This window comes from Lampris incognitus, chromosome 1 (genome assembly GCF_029633865.1).
Source record: "Lampris incognitus isolate fLamInc1 chromosome 1, fLamInc1.hap2, whole genome shotgun sequence".
NCBI classification, from domain to species: domain Eukaryota; kingdom Metazoa; phylum Chordata; class Actinopteri; order Lampriformes; family Lampridae; genus Lampris; species Lampris incognitus.
In genome coordinates this window covers 113,825,587-113,843,255 of record NC_079211.1, presented here as the reverse complement: position 1 = coordinate 113,843,255, position 17,669 = coordinate 113,825,587, and the positions used below count along the sequence as shown (strand labels likewise).

The 17,669-nt window shown below is 45.1% G+C and overlaps 1 protein-coding gene across 1 annotated transcript in view; it reads right to left on the bottom strand.

The window, feature by feature from the left end:
- The window catches only part of arid3c (AT rich interactive domain 3C (BRIGHT-like)), a 102,465-nt gene that overhangs the window by 31,897 nt on the left and 52,899 nt on the right, over positions 1-17,669 (bottom strand). The window contains exons 4-5 of the mRNA XM_056279027.1: positions 8,948-8,976; positions 8,609-8,681 (exon numbers count right to left, since the gene is read on the bottom strand). Of these exons, the coding sequence (XP_056135002.1) occupies positions 8,609-8,681; positions 8,948-8,976 (102 nt within the window). The remainder of the gene's footprint in view (positions 1-8,608; positions 8,682-8,947; positions 8,977-17,669) is intronic.

Here is a 17,669-nt window from a genome sequence, read left to right as displayed (position 1 = left end):
AAGAAACTTAAGTGTGATCAAATAAATACACAACATACAACCATGACAAGTTCTGAAAGAAGTCATTCATCTCCATCAGAAGATAATGATGAGCAGCAAACAAGGATTTGAAAATATGATAAACTGGGATTGAAAACTTTTGAATATACTGAGCATAAATCACAAGATTTGGAAAATGATACTGAATCGGAAAATAATTTCTATCAACAACAATTGCTGTTGTTACACAGATGATCAGTTTAACACAAAGGTTAAGTCTGATCATAAAATATCAATTATCCACTTTAACAGCATAAACCTATATGCCAACTTCCAAAACATCAAAGAACATTTAAGACAATTAAAAAAAAGAAAAAAAAACATTCAATATAACAGCCATATCAGAGACTTGGCCCAGCCTCAGAAGGATGTGAACTTTGACTATCAATTGACTTATATGAACAGGAAAAACAAGAATGGAGGGGGCGTGGCTTTGTATGTGCGCTTCAGTTATAAGGTGGTGGAAAACATGAAAACAGTGGTTGATGACTTGCTAGCATGCATTACAACAGAAATCTGTAATTGTGAGCTGTATGTATATATATGTAGAGAGAGAGAGAGAGAGAGAGAGAGAGAGAGAGAGAGAGAGAGAGAGAGAGAGAGAGAGAGAGAGAGAGAGAGAGAGAGAGAGAGAGAGAGAGAGAGAGAGAGAGAGAGAGAAAGAGAAAGAGAATCGGGGTCTAATATTGAACTGTTCAAGGACTGCATGGAAGAAATGTATTCTAAAACAAATCAAAAGGTTATGTTTGTTTGTGAGGATTTCAAGATCTTTTAAATCCAAATAAGAATAAAACAAGAGACAAATTTATCAATGCCATGTATAGCAAACCCAAAACTCACTAGACCTAGTAGAATTATGACACACTGTGCCACGCTAATAGACAATATAGTCACAAATGTTATGGAAGACAATACAGAGAGAGGGCTATTAATAAAGTACATCACTGATCATTTACCAGTATTTGCAGTCTATAATAACTACAAGAAGGATGAGGATGCCAATAACTTGAAATACAAGCGAGTACAACGGATCCATGAATGCATTTAGAAATGAGTTACTAACACGAAATTGGGGAGTAATATATGATAAAGAAGATATTGACAAAGCATATGACACATTCTTAAAATATTCAAATTATGTGACAAAAATTACCCAATAAAACAATCCTGTAGGAAACAAAAATATACAGTCTCCCTGTATCACAAAGCGATTACAAAATGCCTAGAAAAAGAAAAAGACTTTCTTTATAAAGAATTCATAAGTATAGAAATAAAGGCACAAAAGAAATATGAAAAATATAAAAATAAGCTAACTAATATTATAAGGATGTATAAGAAGGAATACTAAAATAAAATATTAGAGTATTAAAAAACATTAAAGACATATGGAGTGTACTTAACAGCATTATTATAAATGTATCTAGAGACTAAAGTTACCCTCAGTATTTTATCGATAATGATAAGACCATAAATAATAAGGATGATGTGGTTAGTGGTTCTGATAAATTCGTTGTAAGTGTGGGGACACAATTGGCAAGAAAAAAAAATCAATGACCCAGAAACAACCAACGACAGGCGTGATGATGCTAGAAATCTGAGTTCAATTTTTCTTAGAGCAGTAGAAGGAAAGGAAGTCTAGAAACTGTAAGCAAATGTAAGAACAAAACTTCTACTGACTGCAATGGTCGTTAGTGGTATTTCCAAACCACTAACTCACAGCTGTAACTTGTCATTTAAAACTGTTATATTTCCAAGCAAAATTAAAATTGCAAAAGTCATACCATTATATAAAACTGGGGATCGGCACCACCCACAAATTACAGGTCTGTTTCTTTACTTTGCCAATTTTCCGTGATTTTGGAAAAACTCTTTACTGACAGGTTATACAAATTCATTGAGAAACACATATTGCTGACTGACAGCCAGTATGGATTCAGACCAAACAGCTCAACATCAATGCCACCAACTGAATAAATAGTAGAACTTACTAATTGCACAGACAATTAAGTATGTAGTAGGAATATTTATAGATCTAAAAAACAGGTTGTGATATCATTGATCACAATATAATACTTGATAAATTGGAAATGTATGGCGTCAGAGGAGTCGTGCTGAATTGGTTGAGAAGCTATTTAAAAAAACAGGCAACAATTTGTGAAGATAGGTGATCATGAATCAGCATGCATGGATATTTATTGTGGAATCCCTCAGGGGTCAGTATTAGGCCCAAAATTGTTTACTCTCTACATAAATGTTGTATGCAGACTATCAACAATATTGTCATTTGTTCTATTTTTGGACAACACCGATATTTTCTGTTCTGATGAGAATTTACAGCAGCTTTTGGAGGTGAGAAAATAAAAAGGTGGTTTGACATAAACAAATCATCATTAAATTTGAACAAAACAAAGACTATGTTGTTTGGAAATTGTAAAATAAACACTCAAGTACAAATGATGATAGACAATGTCCACCTAGAAAGAGTATATGAAAATAAATTTCTATGTGCAATACTCCCTCCATCCATTATCCAAGCCTAATTAGGTAATTTAATAATCAATCCTAATCAGGGTCACAGGATGTTGGAGCCTATCCCAGCAGTCATTGGGTGGCAGGCGAGGAGACACCCTGGACAGGCCGCCAGGCCATCACAGGGCCCATACACACACACACACATTCACACCTAGGGACAATTTACGGCCGATTCACCTGACCTACATGTCTTTGGACTGTGGGAGGAAACTGGAGCACCTGTAGGAAACCCACGGGGAGAACATGCAAACTCCACACAGAGGACAACCCGGGACGACCCCCTAGGTTGGACAACTGTGGGGTTCGAACCCAGAACCATCTTGCTGTGAGGCGACTGCGCTAACCACTGCGCCTATGTGTAACACTAGACCACAAAATCCGCTGGAAACCTCATATAAAATATGTATGAGCAAAGCTGGCAAGGAGCATTGCAGTCCTGGGGAAAACAAGGCACATTGTGGATCATGAGGCATCGTACACACTATATTGTTCACTTGTACTGGCATATCTGAGTTACTGTTTGGAGGTATGGCGTAACGCCTAAAAAAATCACCCTAACTCCATTATGCATACTGCAAGAAAGGATAATTAACAATGTAGGATTTTGCGAACAGACTAAAACACTGTTTTTAAAGTCACATGCCTTGAAGTTCGTGGATCTCATACAATTAAAACAGCACAGATAATGTATAAAGCAATAAATAATTTACTAGAGCGAGGGTTATAATTTGAGAGGAAAATTTAATTTAAAGAAACCATGTTTGTACAACTGTGAAGAGTGTGCATATTTGGATCTGTGGGGGAATTTGTGGAATGCTTTGGATGTGGAACTCGAGCAAATTACAAACATTATTCAGTTCAAATGAAGTATAAAAATATTTTTAACAGGTATACGGACGAGGAACTAAGTTGTAGATAACTAAGTTTTTTTTAGTACAACCCAAATATCAACACTGGTTGATATTTGGGTTGTACATAGAACTGGAATAATTGTATATAAAATAAAGATTATGATGTAGAGGAGCTCAATCAGGAGTCGTGACAACTTTCTCTTTCGGCTACACAACGTGCACCATTTATTCCTTCACCAATACAACAAAAACCCGCGCAGCGGAAGTGTATCACTGTAAACCCGAACCGAGAAAACAGCAGCTGTAAACAAACGTTCCTACTAGCTCAATAAGGGGAATTATGTATCCCTATAACCACTACACACGTCCCCCCAGAATTCGCCTTAATACGAAAAGTCAGAGTGGCGAGGGGGGCGGATCTCTCTGCCCCAACGGCTCCGCTGAACAGGAGCTGGGGGGCTGATTAACCGCAGGCAAAGCAGCAGAGTCCTCACAGCTGGACCGGGGAAAGGGAGGGGCTGGGGAAGCAGGGGGTGGCTCGCCGGGGGAGGGGGGCAGGGCCGGGGGCGGGCGCCCCCGCCGTGGGGGCAGGGCAAGACCAACAGGGCGGTCTAAGTCCAGGTGAGCAGGCTTGAGGCGGTCCACAGAAACCCGCTCCAGCCTGCTGCCAACCTCCACCAAAGCGCTTATCTCCAGTGTCCCGTATCCGAAATGGGCCGTCGTAGGGTGGCTGCAGGGGACCGCGGTGCGCGTCGTGACGGATGAAAACATACTCCGCCGACCGCAGCTCCGTGGGGACATAGGACTGAGAGCCGCCATGCTGAGAAGTGGGGACCGGTGCAAAAGCCCTGCCTTCCTCCTGCAGCGCAGTCCGTTGGCAGCTGGCGGACCAGGGAGCTGTGGCGATGGGAAGGAAATCCCCCGGGACCCGAAGTGGCTGTCCATAGAACAGTTCTGCGGATGAGGACTGGAGGTCCTCCTTGGGGGCCGTCCTGAGCCCAAGAATGACCCAAGGCAGTTTGTCGACCCAGCGGTCGTCCTTGAGGGTAGCCCGCAATGCGGCCTTCATCGCGCGATCGAACCTCTCGACCAATCCATTGGCTTGAGGGTGATACGCTGTGGTGCGATGGAGCCTCACCCCTAAACCCGCGGCGATCTCCCCCCACGAGCGCTGACGTGAATTGCGGCCCTCTGTCCGAGGAGAGGTCAGATGGGGTGCCAAAGCGGGCGACCCAGGTTCCGATGAACGCTCGGGCAACCTCAGGCGCTGTCGTGGATGAAAGCGGGACGGCCTCTGGCCATCGCGTGGTCCTGTCGACCATGGTGAGCAGGTATGTGAAACCACGGGAGGGGGGTAGGAGGCCTACCAGGTCCACATTCACGTGTTCGAACCTCCTTTCAGGTACCGTGAAAGGTATCAGGGGAGCTCTGACGTGCCGGAGCACTTTGGAGCGTTGGCACTCCACACAGGTGTCAGCCCAGTCCCTCACATCCTTTTTGAGTCGATGCCAGACAAACTTTGCCGCCACCAACCTCTGTGAAGGCTTTCTGCCAGAGTGAGACAGCCCATGGACTGCGTCGAAGACCCGCCGCCTCCAAGCAGTCGGAACGACGGGGCGGAGCTGACCCGTAGAGACGCCGCACAGGAGCGTGGCGCCGGCGTCGTCGAAAGCCACATCCTTCAACTGCAGCCCTGTGACGGCGGTCCTGCATGCCTGCACTCCTGGGTCGGCGGCCTAGTCAGCCGCCATCTGGCTGTAGTCGAGTCCCAAATGGGCGGCACCAGCGATGGCCCGGGAGAGACAGTCGGCGACCTGGTTGGACTTCCCAGCGACATGCCTCACATCGGTGGTAAACTCTGAGATGTAGGCCAACTGTCGCTGCTGGCGGGCTGACCACGGCTCTGCCACCTTGGCCATCACGAACACCAGCGGTTTGTGATCGACGAAAGCCGTGAACTGACGGCCCTCCAGTAACAGCGAGGAAAAGGCCAAGCAGCTCACGATCAAAGGTGCTGTATTTGCGCTCTCTCAGGTTCAACTGCCGGCTGAAGAAGGCAAGCGGCTGCCACGCGCCGCTCACCCTCTGCTCGTAAACCGCGCCGACAGCGTAGTCCGAAGCATCCGTCGTGATGGCGATGGGCGCTCCAGACACAGGGTGTGCCAGCATCGCCGCGTCAGCCAGGGCGGCCTTCACATCCTTAAAAGCCTTGTTCCTCTCTGCAGACCCGTCCACGGCGTGTGTGGGGGCTGTGCCCTTCAGAGCCTCATATAAGGGGTGGAGGAGATCGGCAGCCCGGGGGATGAACCGGTGGTAGAAGGACACCATGCCAATGAACTCCCGGAGGGACTGGGCCGTGTGTGGGCGCGGAAAGTCTGCGACGGCCTCCACCTTAGATGGAAGGGGGGCCGCCCAGGAAGTCGATGGTACTCAGACCAAACTGGCATTTGGCCGGGTTAACTATCAACCCGTGAAGGCTGAGCCTCTCGAAAAGGGCTCTGAGGTGGGACAAGTGCTCGGACACGGAGGCGCTAGCGACCAGGATGTCATCCAGGTACACAAAGAGGAAAGGCAGGTCCCGCAACACTGAGTCCATGAGGCGTTGGAAGGGCTGCGCGGCGTTCTTGAGCCCAAACGGCATGCGCAGAAACTCGAACAGTCCGAACGGAGTTGTCATAGCCGTTTTGGGGACATCAGCGGGATGGACGGGCACCTGGTGGTATCCACGGACGAGGTCCACCTTGGAAATGGTCACTTTCCCAGCCAGTTGGGCGGAGAAATATTGGATGTGAGGGACCGGGTAGCGGTCCGGTGTTGTTCCGTCATTGAGCCGACGGTAGTCACCACATGGACGCCAACCACCGCCAGGCTTAGGCACTATGTGGAGGGGTGAAGCCCACGGGCTGCTGGAGCGACGGATGATGCCGAGGCGCTTCATGTTCTCAAACTCCGCCTTGGCGACAGAGAGATTGGTCGGGTCGAGGCGCCGAGCTCGGGCGTGCACCGGCGGGCCAGTGGTGACGATGTGGTGCTCACCCCCATGTTTGGTCGTAGATGACGAGAATGTGGGCTGAGTGAGGTCAGGGAACTCAGAGAGAAGATGGAGAAACACGTCCTCGTTGGAGAGCATGCTGGACAGCCTGACGGAGCCTTTATCGCTGAGTGCACACGCGTGTGAAGCGAAGGTGACGGCGTCAATCAGGCGTCGATTCCTGACGTCCACCAGCAGCCCATGAGCACAAAGGAAATCTGCACCGAGGAGGGGAAATGCCACGTCGGAGGTGACAAAATCCCAGCTGAACCGCTGTCCGTTAAAACACATGTCAATGTGCCTCGTGCCGTACGTACGGATAGAGCTGCCGTTAGCAGCTTCCATGGGAGGGCCGTGAGCGCCCGGCAGGGTGTCCACACTCGATGCAGGTACGACACTCCTCTGCGCCCCAGTGTCGCATAGGAAACGCCGCCCCGAGATGGAGTCTTGCAGGAAAAGTAGCCTGTTGTCCTCCACGCCAACGCCCATGGCCACTAGTGAGCGCCGGCCTAGGCGTTTCCCGACGAGCGGAAATTGCACGGGGAGTTGCACTTTTTCGCCTTGGCCCCGAACTTTGCATGGTAAAAGCACAGGCCAGGCTCCTGTCGCCGACCGGGGGTTGCCGCGGCGACCACCATGGAGTCGCCAGGTGGTGGCGTGTGGGGCGGGCAGGGGTGAGCGCGGACGTGCAGTGGTGCTGTTGGCTGGCCAGGAAGAACTTGTCAGCTTCTTCAGCTAGCTTGCGGCAATCGGTAATGCTGGTTGCAAAGCGACCCGCACCTGAGCAGGCAGTTGTCGCAGAAACAATTGGACAAAGAGGAAATCAGGTGTGTGCGCCGGTCCCAGCAGATTCCGCATTTTGTCCATGAGCTCGGATGGCTTGCTGTCGCCCAAGCCTTGCAGAGAAAACAGACGGTGGGCCCTCTCGGCGTCGGAAAGTTCAAAAACCTTCAAGAGGTGATCTTTGAGCCCCTTGTATTTGTCTTCCGCCGGAGGATTTGTGAGGAGACTCACCACTCTAGTTGCAGTCGAACACCCGAGCGCCGATACCACGTAGTAGTATTTGGTAGCATCATCCGTTATTTTGCGGATAGCAAACTGCGCTTCCGCCTGGGCGAACCATGTCGTTGCCGATGACTCCCAGAACTCTGGCAATTTGAGAGAAACCGCGTTGATTTCGTCAACCATGTTCGTTTGAAAGATTGTCTCTGATAACTACCAAGAGACAAACGTCGGGCTCACCAGTGTAGAGGAGCTCAATCAGGAGTCGTGACAACTTTCTCTTTCGGTTACACAACGTGCACCATTTATTCCGTCACCATTACAACAAAAACCCGCGCAGCGGAAGTGTATCACTGTAAACCCGAACCGAGAAAACAGCAGCTGTAAACTAACGTTCCTACTAGCTCAATAAAGGGAATTATGTATCCCTATAACCACTACAATGAGTTAATTAATGAGTAGTGGAGAAGGAGTAGGAAAAAATAAGTTTATACTTCCTCCTACTCCTTTTTGAACATGTAATATTTGATTTGCCTTTTTTACGAGAATTTGCTTATTGAGTTCATGGTACAGGTTTATTCATTTCATTTTACTGTTGTTATTTTTTTGTTTTTGCTTTTTTTGTTGTTTTTCTTACATGTTCCTAATGAAAAAATAAATCAAATCAAATAACCACAACATTTAAGGTTTTTTTTAATAAGTCAATGATAATCTTTCATAACTATGTCTATGGTCCAAATTGTTTAAATTATCAATTATTTACCGAAGATAATCACAAGGCACAAGCAACTATTAAAAAAAAAGAAAAAGAAAATCAAGTGACCAAGTCTTTATTATTAATAATTATTTTACTTAGATGTGAATACATCACCAGTTATATGCCGATGTAATTGTTTTGTTATTGTTGTGTCAGTTCTTTATTTTCCAGTTTGGATTATTATTATTTATTTTATTTTTGGGGGGGTTTTGGATTATGGATTTTTGGAATTTTTGGATTTTTTTTTAATCAAATCCCTTGACTATCAAACAGCTATTATTATTATTTGTTTTATCTTCTAACAGTTATTCCAAAGGTTGTTATTATGGATTTCAAACAAAAATGAAGGATTAAGGAAAGTCAAGCAGCACGGGGAAGAAAATCATCATTCCTTACCTCGTTTTTGCATGAAACGGAAGAGGTCGTCAAGAAACTCTTTACGTTTTTCATCATCGTCCAGTTCGTACAGCTGCAATGAAAGAGACAGGGGTTCAGTTTAGGATGGACTGTTAGTTGCCATCACTGAAAATAAACAGCAACTCTGATAATAATGCAGGAATGTCTGCGTTCAGCTTTATTGGGAATGCGTTTGAATCTCCTGTACACAAAAAAAAGCTGTTCAGAATGTGTTGAAATGACTAAGACGATGAGCTGCCCCAGCATAATCTCGGAGTAACGTTGGACATCTTAGGTCCAACAGCTTCCTCCTTCTAAAAAGGACAAATAATGTGCCACCTCCTTCATAGTCATGCTGTTTCCATGAGCTTCCAAGAACATCACCAGGGAAATAAATGATGCCCCTAGAACATGAAAAGTTCCATCACACCTTGGGACCTTGGAAAGATGTAAGTCACTGCAAATAAACATCATCGTGTTCCTTAAGAGTATCTCAACTTCCCATCTCTGATAGAGTTGTTACCTCAGTTTTTACAATAATTTTTTTTTACATAAGCAAAAAAACTACATTCCAGGGAGATACTGTCTTTTGCTTGTCTTGCAAATGGCCTCTGGTATATTTTAGTAGCCCTATTTCCCTTATTGGCATATCCATTATGAGCCTCATCCTGCTCTATTCACTGGGGCTGCAGCGGAGTGAAAGAGGCTTTTAAATGGGCCAGCCAGATACCGCTGATGGAAATATGTTAGTGGCAACATTCACTTTCAATAAGGGCCAGAGCCACATTAACAGGGCCCACCAGATCAATATAGGAAGACAGAGGAATGACCTCTGGAATCATTGGGGCAATGTGGACTACGCCCTCGAGATAATAACTGATCATTTAGAAGTGTATTAGCTGTCACTAATATAAAAGGACCCGTGCAGGTCAGCACTCGGGAGAAAACGGGGCGGGGGGGAGGAGGGGCAGTTACATCTGGGGATAGGTCTGAAGGGGTAAGAGAGGTGGGGGTCATTTAGGATAGAGTGCGTATATGCTGTTGTAATTGCTGCACTGCAGGTGGTCTGTTGTAAGATAGTAAAAAAAGGTGGAGGACCAGCAAGCGACGGCAGAAATGCTAAGTGCACACGTGCATGGTGGACAGTAGAGTTGCAAATCGATTGTGAGGCCCATGGACTGAAAGTATGTATCTGGACACAATGATGAACATGCACATGTGCTGGCTAACACAAATGCACACTCACATACACATATCACAATAACAGTGTACATTATTGTATTATACATTATTGCATGATTTTGTAGCTCCATGCACTTTGAGCCACAATGAACTTAACTCTAAAATGGTTGCTATGATTCTTAATTCTGTTCAACTGAAAAATGCATTATATGTGACTTGTGTGGTAGAACTTGTGGCATTATTTGAGGGTTTTTGGTCATTCCTGTTTTGCTAGATTTGTCTGTTTAAAAGGGCAGTAAAGATGAAAACGTGATGCAGTAAACGCTGAGTCCAGATGAACCGATTCAACTTTCTGTGGTTGGTGTAGGCTAGTTCCTGCTCCTGCCTGTGGAACTCATGCCAACTTATCATTGCCACTAAAATGTGTCTTGAGTGATGGCAATCTGATCATGCTTATCCACATAAAAACCCAAACGCTCCCAATGCATTGTGTACATTAAATTAATTTCCTTAATTAATTGGCTAACCAATTAATTAAACGACCTCGGGAGGTAATTTGAAATGCATCGTGGCCACAAGTTGGCTGGGTGTAAATGACTGTTCTTCTCCAAATCACATGGCTCAGCTCTACCCTCTCCCAAAACTTTACTACCCCAACACCGTCAGCGGGAACTATGCTTCTGCAGAGGTATGACCTTATGAATGTAGCTGCTCATTCTCACAAAAACATGCCACAGTCAGTTGTGGATAAAGGTAACTGTGCTGTGACAGTTGTGGAGGTTAACTACATCCTAGGTTCCCAAATGGTGTGCCGTGAGGCAAATCCAGGTGTGCCGCGGGATTTTGTTCACCATACATTATTATTGCAATGGACAACTAAAAAGTTTTTAACGAATTTTTAATTTTCTGTCAGTATTTTGTACACACTCATTTCCCAATACAGGGACAAATTATCCGCCCCAAAAATAACTTCTTTAAAATCCTTCCGTCAAAGGGAACCACAGAGTTACATGATGACAATCAATGAAATTGCTGAGCTCTGTCCTCCCCCAACAAATCTCAACTCCTCTTTCGCACCCGAGTTGCTCTTTGAATATTTATTACATTTGCTAAAGAGACAATTATATTGTGTTCGCCGCCGGAGCCAGGCTCTGTTTCTGGTTTACACAAGACACAAGATGGCCAGGACTGTTTCGGTAACACCTGCCATCTCAAATGTAATCGAGGCCATAATCACTTAGAGATAAGCCTCACATCATCTATAGTAAACAAGCTGGTTGATGGCTGTCACTCAAACTGAGTGCAAAAATGCTGGGGGAGGACAAAACAAACCTCTCAGATCAGTAAATAGTCGTAAAAACAGTCTTGCAGCTTGCAGCCTCCAGCGTAACCCGTGTTATGGGGGTAAGAGGCACCATAATGACGGCTGACTTCTTAACTCTTAGTTTACTTAATATAGTAGAAACCACATATAGTGATCATCTAACCCTTATTATGTACCCTTAATATAGCGATCATGGTTATAGTGATCAAACGTTGCCAGACGGACTCTTTTCTGTACGGTCCACGTATAAAATTATCATATGTGATTCATCTGATGAAGGAAATTGAATTCTGTGAATAGAGTAGTGCTGTTTGTTTTCCTTAGTCTTCAGTTTAAATGTTCTATAAGGGAAGTAGGAGTGTGGGATACAGAGTCGTCTTTTCAGAGTAAAAGCTGTTTACAGATGACAACAACAGCAGCCCAGCCGTCCTTCATGGAGTGTTAGTCTAACTGTGCTTGGCTCTCGGTGTGTAATTGTTTGCAGATGACACACAGGTTTAATTTGCATAAATGTAGGATATTTTTGTTTAAAAAAGTCGGTGTCCTTTGTGATCAGTGTCCTTTGTGTGTGTGTGACCTCATGCTTGTGAGTGTGTGTTGTGTAAGACATTCAATGGGTGAGTGGAATTTCCTTATTGAATAATAATGTCTATGTATATATATATATATATATATATATGTGTGTGTGTGTGTGTGTGTGTATATATATATGTATATACACACACACACACACACATATGTATATATGTCTCCTCCCAGTTGGACATGTCCGGTAAACCTCCAAAGGAAGGCGTCCATGAAAAATATTAGATATTTGACAAAGGAAGCTGTGGCAGCACGGTGGTGCAGTGGTTAGCGCGGTCACCTCACAGTAAGAAGGTCGTGGGTTTGAACCCCGGGGTAGTCCAACCTTAGGGGTCGTTTTCTGTGTGGAGTTTGCATATTCTCCCCGTATCTGTGTGGGTTTCCTCCAGGTGCCCCGGGTTCCTTCCACAGTCCAAAGACATGTAGGTCAGGTGAGGAAGAGTAGCCACTGGCCTGTAGATGGTGGAGTCCTGGTCTGACGTGTTAGCTCTCCTTGGCTGTGCCATCCTGTTGCCCAGCGTCTCTTTGGTTTCCCCAATGGACAAGTCACAGCATACACTATATTGCTCTGTATGTGCTGGGGGACTTGATCCTTGAGGCAGACCAATTTCTGGCGCTGGCTGTTCCAACACTCCCGCCACGAGTACATGTGGCCATTGTAAGTCTAGTTAATGGCCACAGTAATTGGCATACCGAAACCGATTTTTGGTTTGGTCGTTATGCAACTGTGCTGTTTGTATGTATATGTCATCTAAAATACATATGCTTATGTAAGACCCACGTAAACACTAACACAAATACACACCTGCACGTACCAGCACAAGCATAAATATACCACAAACACAGGCACTGACACTCACACAGAAACACCTAAAATCACAAAGCTTTTCTACACATATTATTCAAAAATATGCTGATGATTATGTATTATACTTTGTCAAGTTCCCATATTAGTCAATAATTTAATAATTCCTGTTAGTTGCTTATTAAAAAATGATTATAATTTGTAAGAGACTTGAATTTCTTTTCACAGGTTAACATTTATCAATATTAATTGAAATTGTACCATCACACTTGAATTGCTATGAACTGGAAACAGACTGACTATTGCTGCAATTTATCAATTAAACACAACACAACAAAGATGATCCTCAGGAAATAATTTCACGTCAAAATGCAGATTAATTCATCCATTATCCAGACCGCTATCCTGCTCTCAGGATGCTGGAGCCTATCCCAGCAGTCATTGGGCGGCAGGCAGGGAGACACCCTGGATAGGCCACCAGGCCATCACACAGGGCCGACATACACACCTAGGGACAATTTAGTACGGCCGATTCACCTGACCTACATGTCTCTGGGAGGAAACTGGGGCACCCGGAGGAAACCCACACAGACATGGGGAGAACATGCAAACTCCACACAGAGAACAACCTGGGATGACCCCCAAGGCTGGACTACTCCAGGGCTCGAACCCAGGACCTTCTTGCTGTGAGGCGACTGCGCTAACCACTGCACCACCGTGCCAGATATGTTGGTTATATTAGCATGAAATAACGAGTTATTTTTTTTGGGTTATTTTTTTAATCTCACATTACATACAGTACTTTTCCGTACTTAGAGCAACAAAGAGCAGTGAGGTTGCAGCTGCTTTATATGTGCACATCACTACATGGTCCAAAGTATGTGGACACCCCTTTTAAGTCGTGGTTTCTATTTCAGCCACATGCATTGCTGGTAGATTCTTAAAATCAAGCAAACAGCCATGCAGTCCTGGTGTATTTCTGGTTGCTTTCTGTGAAAGACTCTCCCGAACTGTCTCAACCCTCATGCTCTGACACGACCTCAACAGGCTAATGCCTGCACATGTGAAGACAGACATGCAGCTGACAACTGATGAAGGCGAAGGCATGCTCATACACGAGCATGAATATATCTACAAGTCCTCCAACCCATATGACCACATAGGTTGTATACCCTTTAATGCAACCCACAGGAGCGTTTCCTAAATTAGCGCCCCTGACGGCGGCAGGAGGTATGCCACAGATACTTTTCGCCTCTGTGCATTGTGGGTTTTTATCTACTTGTTGACATCCTTTTTAGAATGCCCCGTAGACAGGCTAATAAAGGTAAGTAGTCAGTAAAAAGTGATAAAAACAATGTGAGTGTCACCGTCTAGTATAGTATCTAAGATTGCTATTGGCAGCACGACCGCTAGAGGTCGCGTAGCTTTAAAACGTAAGTCGTAATAAGCTGCTTGTACAAACGACCTACGGGGTCGTTTTTTGGTGGACTGTCTCAAATATACATACATACAGGTGTATACATGCACACACACTGACACAAACACGGTGTCTGCAGTCTCCACTGCCGGAGTCGTATTGCATACGGACTGATTACTTCAAACAAGTCCATTCCTCTCTTCTAAACAGAGCCATGCGTTAAGTTGTTTTTTGGTTAAATTTCAGTAGAGGGCGCTCTTCACAATGACTCAATTTTCTCCACAGTGCTCCCAATGATATCTCAAATTATTAAATTTCAGTTATTTAAGAAATTTCCTTCAAACACGAGTGTTTTACCCAATAATATATCATTTAATTTCCCTTCACGTTTCTGAATGTTGTTTTAGTTTTGTTTTTTTCCACCCCTCTTTGCTACCTGTTTTAAATGAAACGAGAAAAAGTGACCAGGGAGCATTCCTGTCCTGTGGATGCTGTTTTCTGTGGGGTTTTTTTTGGTCTTCTTTTTTTCAGTGTTTTTCTTCCTTGTGTGTCTAAAGTAATTGATAGGGAAAAGCAGGTAGGGCTCTGCAAGGGCACCGGGTTCAACTGAACCTTGAGGCGCTCTCTGCTCAACTAGGTCACCTTCTGGTACGCAACTCAAGCCGGGCCATCTGAGGGGCAGCCTGGTGAAACTGAAGTTAAAAGGCACAAGGTAAAAATTTCAACTTTTTGCACTATAAATACCGATTATATATATAAGGGGGGCAGCGCGGGCGGACCGTCACAGCCGGGATGCAAACTCCGATTTCCCGCACCGCGAGGGAAGACCTTAACCAGTCGACTACAGGGTCTGACCCATTAATCAAGGGCTAACGTGTCTCCTTATTCGTGTACGTTACAATATATATATATATATATATATATATATATATATATATATATATATATATGTGTGTGTGTGTGTGTGTGTGTGTGTGTGTGTATGTATATATACGTATATATACACACACACACACACACACACACACACACACACACACACACACACACATATACTATATACACTACCGTTCAAAAGTTTGGGATCACCCAAACAATTTCGTGTTTTCCATGAAAAGTCACACTTATTCACCACCATATGTTGTGAAATGAATAGAAAATAGAGTCAAGACATTGACAAGGTTAGAAATAATGATTTGTATTTGAAATAAGATTTTTTTTACATCAAACTTTGCTTTCGTCAAAGAATCCTCCATTTGCAGCAATTACAGCATTGCAGACCTTTGGCATTCTAGCTGTTAATTTGTTGAGGTAATCTGGAGAAATTGCACCCCACGCTTCCAGAAGCAGCTCCCACAAGTTGGATTGGTTGGATGGGCACTTCTTTGAGCAGATTGAGTTTCTGGAGCATCACATTTGTGGGGTCAATTAAACGCTCAAAATGGCCAGAAAAAGAGAACTTTCATCTGAAACTCGACAGTCTATTCTTGTTCTTAGAAATGAAGGCTATTCCATGCGAGAAATTGCTAAGAAATTGAAGATTTCCTACACCGGTGTGTACTACTCCCTTCAGAGGACAGCACAAACAGGCTCTAACAGGTACTATTTAATGAAGATGCCAGTTGGGGACCTGTGAGGCGTCTGTTTCTCAAACTAGAGACTCTAATGTACTTATCTTCTTGCTCAGTTGTGCAACGCGGCCTCCCACTTCTTTTTCTACTCTGTTTAGAGCCTGTTTGTGCTGTCCTCTGAAGGGAGTAGTACACACCGGTGTAGGAAATCTTCAATTTCTTAGCAATTTCTCGCATGGAATAGCCTTCATTTCTAAGAACAAGAATAGACTGTCGAGTTTCAGATGAAAGTTCTCTTTTTCTGGCCATTTTGAGCGTTTAATTGACCCCACAAATGTGATGCTCCAGAAACTCAATCTGCTCAAAGAAGTGCCCATCCAACCAATCCAACTTGTGGGAGCTGCTTCTGGAAGCGTGGGGTGCAATTTCTCCAGATTACCTCAACAAATTAACAGCTAGAATGCCAAAGGTCTGCAATGCTGTAATTGCTGCAAATGGAGGATTCTTTGACGAAAGCAAAGTTTGATGTAAAAAAAATCTTATTTCAAATACAAATCATTATTTCTAACCTTGTCAATGTCTTGACTCTATTTTCTATTCATTTCACAACATATGGTGGTGAATAAGTGTGACTTTTCATGGAAAACACGAAATTGTTTGGGTGATCCCAAACTTTTGAACGGTAGTGTATATATATCCAGGTAGCTAAAAAGCTCCTCAGTGGCAAGGCGCCGGGTGAGGATGAGATTCGTCCTGAGATGCTGAAGGCTCTGGACATCGTTGGGCTGTCTTGTTTGACACGCCTCTTCAGTGTCGCGTGAAGGTCGAGGACAGTACATGTGGAGTGGCAGACTGGGGTGGTGTTTCCCATATTCAAAAAGGGGGACCGGAGGGTGTGCTGGAATTATCGGGGCATCACATTGCTCGGCCTCCCTGGGAAAGTCTACTCTAGGGTGCTCGAAAGGAGGCTCCGACCGATTATCGAACCTCGGATCCAGGAGGATCAATGCGGATTCCGTCCTAGCCGTGGAACAACGGATCAACTCTTTACCCTTGCGGAAGTGCTGAGGGGGGCATGGGAGTTTGACCAGACAGTCTACATGTGTTTTGTGGACTTGAAGAAGGCTTACGACCGTGTACCCCAGGGCACTCTGTGAGGTGTACTGCGGGAGTATGGGGGTACCGGGGCAGCTACTACAAGCCGTCCGGTCCTTGTATAACCAAAGTGAGAGCTGTGTCCACATTCTTGGCACAAAGTCAAACACGTTTTCGGTGGGTGTTGGACTCCGCCAAGGTTGTCCCATGTCTCCAATTCTGTGTGTGATATTCATGGACAGGATCTCAAGGTGCAGCCAAGGTGAGGAGTGAGTCCATTTTGGGAACCTCAGAATTGCATCTCTGCTCTTCGCAGATTATTTGGTTTTGTTGGCTTCATCAAAACGCGACCTCCAGCACGCACTGGGGCGTTTTGCAGCTGAGTGTGAAATGACCGGGATGAGAGTCAGCACCTCCACGTCTGAGGCCATGGTTCTCTTCCGAAAAATGGCGGATTGCTCCCTCCGGGTTGGGGATGAGTTGTTGCCACAAGTGAAGGAGTTCAAGTTTCTCGGGGTCTTGTTCACGAGTGAGGGTAGGATGGAGCGGGAGATTGACAGGCGGATTGGTGCAGCATCAGCAGTAATGTGGACGTTGCACTGGACCGTTGTGGTGAATAGGGAGCTGAGCCAGAAGGCAAAGCCCTCAGTTTACCAGTCAATCTTCGTTCCAATCCTCACCTATGGTCATGAGCTTTGGGTAGTGACCGAAAGGGTGAGATCGCGGATACAAGCGGCTGAAATGAGTTTCCTCCTTAGGGTGTCTGGGCTCAGCCTTAGAGATAGGCTGAGGAGCTCGGACATCCGGAGGGAGCTTGGAGTAGAGCCACTGCTCCTTCGTGTCGAAAGGAGCCAGTTGAGGTGGTTCGGGCATCTGATTAGGATGCCCCCTGGGTTCCTTCCTTTGGAGGTTTACCGGACACAGTCAACTGGGGGGAGACCCCAGGGTACACCCAGTACTCGGTGGAGGGACTATATTTCCAATCTGGCCTGGGAACGCCTTGGGATCCTCCAGGAGGAGCTGGAGGGTGATGATGAATGAATGAATGAATGAATGAATGAATGAATGAATGAATGAATGAA